The 7,612-nt window shown below is 54.4% G+C and overlaps 1 protein-coding gene across 2 annotated transcripts; it reads left to right on the top strand.

The window, feature by feature from the left end:
- The first annotated feature begins 9 nt into the window (after positions 1–9).
- Positions 10–5,254, top strand: CUNH9orf78 (chromosome unknown C9orf78 homolog). 2 transcript variants are annotated; one of them, XM_010627353.2, is made up of 9 exons: positions 10–125; positions 603–662; positions 1,983–2,034; positions 2,151–2,221; positions 2,825–2,902; positions 3,556–3,753; positions 4,297–4,433; positions 4,516–4,614; positions 4,981–5,254. In XM_010627353.2, exons 1-9 carry the CDS (start codon positions 43–45, stop codon positions 5,070–5,072), a joined length of 870 nt encoding a protein of 289 aa, XP_010625655.1. In that variant the 5' UTR covers positions 10–42; the 3' UTR covers positions 5,073–5,254. The 2 variants fall into 2 exon arrangements, with proteins under 2 accessions (XP_010625655.1, XP_010625654.1); XM_010627352.2 differs by lacking the exon at positions 10–125 and adding an exon at positions 209–325.
- Positions 5,255–7,612: the final 2,358 nt, after the last annotated feature.

The following is a 7,612-nucleotide window of genomic DNA, read 5'->3' as shown; positions in this document are numbered from 1 at the left end:
GGTCGCAGGTCCGTGACTGTGCGCCGCGAAGCCGCTGCCGCTATGCCGGTCACTGGGAAGACCTTCCGCCGGCGCCGGGCCGACTCTGAGTCGGAGGAAGATGAGCAAGATTCGGAGGAGGTTAGGTGCGTCTCGGACGGGGTTTCACAGGCCAGGCAGAGAGAGACCGGCCTGGGTAGGCTGGCCAGCGCCCGGTTGCCTAGCGCAGGTCCGTGACTGTGCGCCGCGAAGCCGCTGCCGCTATGCCGGTCACTGGGAAGACCTTCCGCCGGCGCCGGGCCGACTCTGAGTCGGAGGAAGATGAGCAAGATTCGGAGGAGGTTAGGTGCGTCTCGGACGGGGTTTCACAGGCCAGGCAGAGAGAGACCGGCCTGGGTAGGCTGGCCAGCGCCCGGTTGCCTAGCTGACACAATGAACTGCGAGCAGGGCTTCTAGTCCTGCCAAGAAGTGGAGGCCCCTGGGGGTGAGGCCGCCGTCCCGCGAGAGGTGCCCGAGGAGGGATCTCACCCCCGGGGGTCCTGGGCGCGAGGGGAGCCCGCGAAAAGCCTGCTGCTCTGGGTTCTGGGCGAGATCTCTCAGCCTGCGCCTTTACCGCCTTTCAGATTGAAGCTGGAGGAGACCCGAGAGGTACAGAACTTGAGGAAGAGGCCCAACGGGGTGAGGTGGGTCCCGCGGGCGGGGCGGGGCGGGGCGGGGGCAGGACAGCGACGCCCCCAGCCCGGCTCATCCCAAGTTCTCGGACCTGGCCCTTCTCTTGGCCCACGTACAGCTTCTGGGGAACAGCGTGCCTTGCAAACGTTGAACCTCAAAGTGCCTTGAGCCCTTGCTCCTGGGGCACAGAGACAGGTCACCAACTCGCCTTTTTATTGCACCCAATTCATTGTGAAATACATGCCGACTGTAAAAATTTGAAAAATTTAGCAGAGTCTGTTTCTTTTGTAAAGATTGTGAGCAACTGCATATGTACTTTTAGCCCTGCTTTTTTTTTTTTCAACTTATGACACTGTGGGCATTTAACCTATTGTGGAATATTTTCCAGGAAACGTTTGTTTTATTTCATGGTATTGGTAATTGAACCTAGGACCCTTGCCCTAAACTACGTTGCCATTCCTTTTTTAATAAATTTTGTTTGTTTGCTTGTTTTAAGGGGCATATTCTTTATTTATAAGGCTGGTATTATTTATGTATGTATTTATTTAGTTGTTTGAGGCTTTTTTTGTTTTGTTTTTTTACCAGGGATCAAACTCCGGTCCTTGTGCTTGTGAGGCAGGCAGCAGCACCACAGAGCTACATCCCCAGGAGTTTTTAAAATTTGAGACAGGGTTTTGATAAGTTGTCCAGGGCAGGTCTGAACTTGTAACCCTGCTACCTTGGCTTGCCAGAATTCTGGGACTCTTGGCAAGTACCACCACACCAGCTCTGAAAACTCCTTTCGTAGCTATGTAATACTTCACCAGATGTAGGACCATACTTTGTCAAGAAACTTCCTTTGTAGACCATTTTGTAAATGTTCACCATCAAAAAAGGCTTTAATGGTCTGTTACTTGTGCGTTTTGCTGCACTTATCTCCAAGTCACGATGATGTCCAGTGGATTTATAGGAAAGTGCATTACTCCACTTCACACCCCAGGACCATGCTGCCTGGTGAACTGCCCTGTTTTGTTCTTGTATTCTGCTCCAGCTGGCTCTGCTGCCATCCCTCCAGCCTGGCCCTCGCAATAATGGTGCATTTTACAAACCTCCTTCCATTCCTCCTCCTTGTATCTGTTTTTGTGTTTTGTTTTTTGTTTTTTGAGACAGGGTCTCACCATGTAGTTGAGACTGACTTGGAACTCACCATGTAGCCCAGGCTGGTCTCGAACTCACAGCGATCCTCCTGCCTCAGCCTCCCGAGTGCTGGGATCACAGGCGTGCGCCACAACATCCGGCTCTTCCTCCTAACTGAACTGTACCATTTCTCTTCTTTTGTTGGCTTTGCTCAGTGCTGCCGCCCTGCTGGTGGGCGAGAAGGTACAGGAAGAGACCACTCTAGTGGTAAGTTCCGGATCCTCTGTGCAGCTGCTCTTCTGTGGGTGTTGTGTTTCCTCGGGCACTAATGATCCTACTGCCATCGCCTTGGGGTGCCTCTAAGCTGCCTGTGCTTTGTGCAGGACGACCCCTTCCAGATGAAGACGGGCGGCATGGTGGACATGAAGAGGCTGAAGGAAAGGGGCAAAGATAAGTAAGTGCGGGGCCTCTGAAATGCCAATTCTCTGCAGCCTCTGCCCAGGTCTGAGCGTCCTTGGAGCCGGGGCTGCAGCAGAGCCTTTCGGGAACGTCTGGAAGTGACCTTTGTGCCTTGTGCTAAAGGGTGTGTTGTTTAAAAACAGAAAGGCTGGTTGGCTGTAGCTCTGTGGTGAAGCACTTGTCTGGCATGTGCATGGCCCTGGGTTTGATCCCCAGCACCACAAAAACAAAACAGAACTCTAAAGATCAGATAGCCAGGCATGGTAGCATGTGCTTGTAGTACCAGCACTTGGAAGGCTGAGGCAGGAGGGCTCCTTCAAAAAGTGTGTTATTCGTTTCTTTCAAATCCATGTGGAAGTTTTGTACTTAAATTTACAAAAATAATACATCCAAATATTACAAGTTTTTAAAAATCAGTGTCACCAGGTGGTGACACCAGGGGCCAACTGTTTGCTTACCGAAGTTCCGGGAGTTCTTACACACGTCCAACCATGGATGGGATGTTTATGCTCTTTCTCATGACCTGGTTTCATTCTCATGACAGTCGCCTCCCTGCGTGGTGATGTGGACGCTCTGCCTCACCGTTGTTTCCTTTCAGGATCAATGAGGAGGATGACCTGCACTTGGGGACATCGTTTTCTGCAGAAACCAACCGGAGGGACGAGGACGCAGACATGTAGGTGCCAGGTGCTGGGCTGTGAGTGAGGGGCTGGGACAGTGAGATATGTAGTCAGGTTTTATCACAGATGACATTTCTCGAATTTTAGAAGATGTTACCCAACCTCACAGGCTTGAGCACTTTGCAGACCTCTAAAGAGTTCTTTAGCCAGGGATAGTGGTACACTTTTGTAATTCTGGGTACTTAGGAGGCTGAGGCAGGAGGATCACTTGAATCCAGCCTAGGCAATGTAACAAGATCTTATGTGGGGGAGAGAATTCTTTAAAACAGTAGTGTTTGAGCTGGGTGTGGTGGCGCACACCTGTAATCCCAGCACTCCGGAGCCTGAGGCAGGAGGATCGCTGTGAGTTCGAGACCAGCCTGGGCTACATAGTGAGTTCCAGGTCAGTCTCAACTACATAGTGAGACCTTGTCTCAAAACAAAACAAAACAAAAAACACAGTAGTGTTTGGGCTGGGGATTTAGCTCAGTGGTTCCGCCGCCTGCCTCACAAGCTCAAGGTCCCGAGTTTGATCCCCGGTACCAAAAAAAAAGGATTCGGGTTCTCTTCATTTTGTGTTCTCCATGGGATGACGGCACAGCCTGGCCGCTGGCCGAGCAGGTGCCTGTGCGCTCCCCACCCGCCCTGAGGCTGCGGTTTCCCTTCTCAGGATGAAGTACATCGAGACGGAGCTGAAGAAGAGGAAGGGGATCGTGGAGCACGAGGAGCAGAAGGTGAAGCCCAAGAACGCGGAGGACTGTCTGTACGAGCTCCCCGAGAACATCCGCGTGTCCTCGGCCAAGAAGACGGAGGAGATGCTGTCCAACCAGATGCTCAGCGGCATCCCCGAGGTGGACCTGGGCATCGAGTGCGTGCGGGCCACGGCCGGGTCCCATTCCTGTTGTCCCCCGCGCTCCCAGGAGTCCTTGTGCTCACCCTTTCCCTGGTCCTCTTGGGTGTAGCATGAAGCCCCTCTCCCTGAGAAGCGTTAGGGAAGCGCGGTGGCCAGCGGCAGCTCTGGGCAGAGCAGAACCAGGGGACTCTGGGTCCTTGCCTCTTTTGGTTTCAGGAAGCTCACTTCTCTTCTTGGCGCTTGATTTCCCACTGGCCAAAAAGAGGAGCAGCTGCTGCTCTCCCCTGGCTGTGAGCACTGTCAGGCGTGTGACTGAGCTGGGTGTGATGGTGCACATGGCCTAGCACTCGGGAGGCTGAGGCAGGAGGATCTATCTCCATGAGTCTGAGGCCAGCCTGGGCTCCATAGTGAACCCTGTCTCAAAAAAGGAAGAGTGACTGGGGAGCTGGGCGGAGAGCTGGGCTGGCCTGGCTCCTTACAGCACAGAGCCGCCAGCCGCACAATCAGCTCCATCTGCAAGAAAGGCATGGGGGTCTGATACCGGCTCTCTGCCCGCAGTGCTAAAATCAAAAACATCATCTCCACGGAGGACGCGAAGGCCCGCCTGCTGGCAGAGCAGCAGAACAAGAAGAAAGACAGCGAGACGTCCTTCGTGCCCACCAACATGGCCGTGAACTACGTGCAGCACAACCGATGTACGCACCCCGTCCCCACCCACTGCCGCGCGTCGGGGCGAACCCGCCGTCTCACGCGTTCTGCCCTCTCCTCTCACTCTAGTTTATCACGAGGAGCTCAACGCTCCCACCCGGAGGAACAAAGAAGAGCCCAAGGCGCGGCCCTTGCGTGTGGGCGACACGGAGAAGCCGGAGCCGGAGCGTGAGTGTGGCCAGGCCTGTCTGGGGCTGTGCGGGGTCCGCCCGACCCTGTGCCTCGCCCTTTCCAAGCCCCGCTCTCCTGATGTATGGGCTGGAGGGTTAAGACCGCTGCGCACTCAAGGCCAGCCTGGGCGAGACTCTCAAAACCAGAAAGGAGGGTGGGGTTAGCTCAGTGGTGCCGCACCTGCCTCAAAAGCGCAGGGTCCCGACTTCGATCGTACGATAAATGGAAGCTGCTCACAGATGACAGGTATTTCCCGAGGGCCCTGCGCTGCCCTGCACCAGCCTGGCAGGGGCCCCTGTGCGGTGAGGTAGCCTGGCCCCGCCTTTGTGTGCTTGGTGACGGCCGGTTCTGTCCCATCCTCAGGGTCCCCGCCTAACCGCAAGCGTCCAGCCAACGAGAAAGCCACTGACGACTACCACTACGAGAAGTTCAAGAAGATGAACAGGCGGTACTGAGGCTGCTGCGAGGCCGTGCGGAGCCCACTGCTTCCCCACAGCACAGTCCCCAGACAGAGAGCGCGGCTGCTGCCGCCGCCAGGGGTGTCAGCCACTGACTGGGACCTTTTGCAGCAAGGCGATGTGTAGCTGCCCCATTGGAGGCAAACTTATTTCCTATGAGCATATTAAATTTTGTTTGTAAATACCTTGACTTTTTTTTTTTTTCTTTGGCACTGGGCATTGAACTCAGGACCTTGAGCTTTTGAGGCAGGCGCGGTGCCCCTGAGCTAAGGCCCCAGCCCTCGTTGACTCTCAGTGTTTGTTCTGGGTTAGGAAATAGCTGTGCATCCGTGAGGCAAAAGCACCCTTTAGATTCTGCCTTTCAGGTTGCATATGCAGCCAGGCATGGGGGTGCAGGCCTGTGTTCCTAACTCTCGGACCCTGAGGAGGGTCTCAAGTTTGAGCCCAGCCTGGGCAACTTAGCCAGAGCCTGTCTCAAATAAACAGAAAAGGGCTGGGGATGAAGCTCAGTGCAAAGGCCTTGGGTTCAATCCTTAGTGACTGCAAAAAAAAAGGCATCCGCTGTTGAGAGTGAGTCCGACAGGTGGCAGAGAAATGTAGCATGAAATCAGGTATACTGGGATTTTCAGAGTTTTACAGTTACATTTCATTAAAGAGAAAGGAACACTTCATTCTCACTCCAAGAACTTCATTATTAAATACAAATTGAATCCAACCTTGTTTGAGTGGTCTTATGCCAACATCGGTCCAGAGACTGGGCTGGGCGAGAAATGTAAACTGGGTGTCCAGGGCCGACCCTCCTTCCACGCAGAAGGCAGGTGCCGACCCACGGAACTCCGGTGCCCGCTCTGCTGGGCCGGGGAAGGGCACACAGCGGACTTCGGCGGGTGCAGGGTGCCGCCCCAACCTTGGATTTGGGCCACTGCACCCGTATTGGACACATTTATCAGACGCACAGGATAAGCAGGGGTTGTCGGGCCTGTCACAGCCCTGGAACCAGGCCCCAGCACACACAGGGCCGGCTGGACGAGGATGCACAGGGTGCACGTCACCTGCTGGCCAGCATGAGTGGCCCTGCTGAGCTTGGACGTGGCTGGCAGAGGGTAGGAGCCAGATTTCTCCCTGCCGGGTTGGGAAGTACAGGCAGCAGGGGAGGAAGCAGGAGGGACCCACAGATGTCAGTGGGAAGTCACGTCTGGCTTAAGAGAGCTACAGAGGGCTACCAATGGCGATCTTTAGGCGCAAGTGCGCATGCTGGCGGCGCACGCTCCAATCTTCGCTGTCAGCCGAAGCCTGAAGACACCGCAGCAGGCGGCACACTCAGCACCCACGTCCGGGTTCCTAACAGCGCCCTCCAGGACAGGGAAGCAGGGCTCCATGGGCCAGTGGCTGACTCTAGAGCCAGGACACCATGGTGCCAGGAAGTGAGGAGGCGCTCAGAACAAACCCCAGTAAACACATCTGCGCACGTTGGTGTGTCAGGAGCACGGGGACCCGCTGACACACGGAGCCCAAAACTGGTGTGGATTACAACCCAAAGTATACAACAACCCAGGGCCGTGCTGACGGACCCACTGAACACGTGAGGGGAAGAGACAAACCTCTCACTGAGAACCCTTCTGAATGACCGCTGCAGCTACTCTGCCCTTGGTGAGGCCAAGGGAGACCTCCCATCCCCAATGTGAGCCTTGCACGGTGACTTCCTTCCTGAGCACAGCGGGAGGAAGGGGCGACGCCAACAGCAGGTCCCCGAGGTGCAATGCAATACAGCAGCACCGAGCCTCTGGGCTCCCTCTTCCCAAGCCCGTAGCTCTCTAACTCTGAGAAAAACAGGCAAATCCCGAAGAGAGGCCTCTTAGGAGACTGGAGCGCTGCAGATGTAGCCGTAGAGGTGCATTTTTCGTAACAAAGGTAGCATACTAATGTGATTGGGGGGAGGTGAGACAGGGTCTCACTATGTTTTTTTTTTTTTGGTTTTTTGAGACAGAGTCTCACTGTGTAGTTGAAACTGACCTGGAACTCACTATGTAGTCCAGGCTGGTCTCGAACTCACAGCGATCCTCCTGCCTCAGCTTCCCGGGTGCTGGGATTACAGGCGCCACCATGCCCGGCTTAACGTAAGATTTTAATAATGGGAAAACTAGTAGGATGGTATATGGCTACCTTCTGAATTATCTTTTCAACTTTTCTGTCCTAAAACTGTTCTTTAAAAGTAAAGTCTGAAAAAAAAAGTCTGGGCTGGGGATTTAGCACAATGGTTCTGCCAAATGCTTTGCAAGTGCAAGGTCCAGAGTTTGATCCCCGGTACCATAAAAAAATAAACGGAGGGAGGGAGGGAGGAAGGAAGGGAGGAAGGAAGGAAGCAAGGAAGGAAGGAAGGAAGGAAAGAAAGAAAGAAAGAAAGTCTGTTATTTAAAAACAGAAAACGTGATCAGGAACAGACTGCCCCAAACAACCCTTCCGAAGTGGAAAAGAGTCCTGCCCCTAACAAAGATGGCAGCCTCCGGAGTCAGGAGGAGACCTGCCCGGAACAAAGA

The sequence above is a fragment of the Fukomys damarensis genome, unplaced genomic scaffold, assembly GCF_012274545.1.
Source record: "Fukomys damarensis isolate Sample0158 unplaced genomic scaffold, DMR_v1.0_HiC HiC_scaffold_36, whole genome shotgun sequence".
NCBI lineage: Eukaryota > Metazoa > Chordata > Mammalia > Rodentia > Bathyergidae > Fukomys > Fukomys damarensis.
This window is presented reverse-complemented; position numbering and strand designations above follow the sequence as displayed.

Bases quoted from the DNA above. Each gene is read 5' to 3' on its own strand.
- CUNH9orf78 (XM_010627353.2), top strand. From the start codon at position 43: ATGCCGGTCACTGGGAAGACCTTCCGCCGGCGCCGGGCCGACTCTGAG. The intron at 2,903-3,555 runs GTAGGTGCCAGG...TTCCCTTCTCAG, and splicing joins AGGGACGAGGACGCAGACAT to GATGAAGTACATCGAGACGG. The intron at 4,615-4,980 runs GTGAGTGTGGCC...TCCCATCCTCAG, and splicing joins GGAGAAGCCGGAGCCGGAGC to GGTCCCCGCCTAACCGCAAG.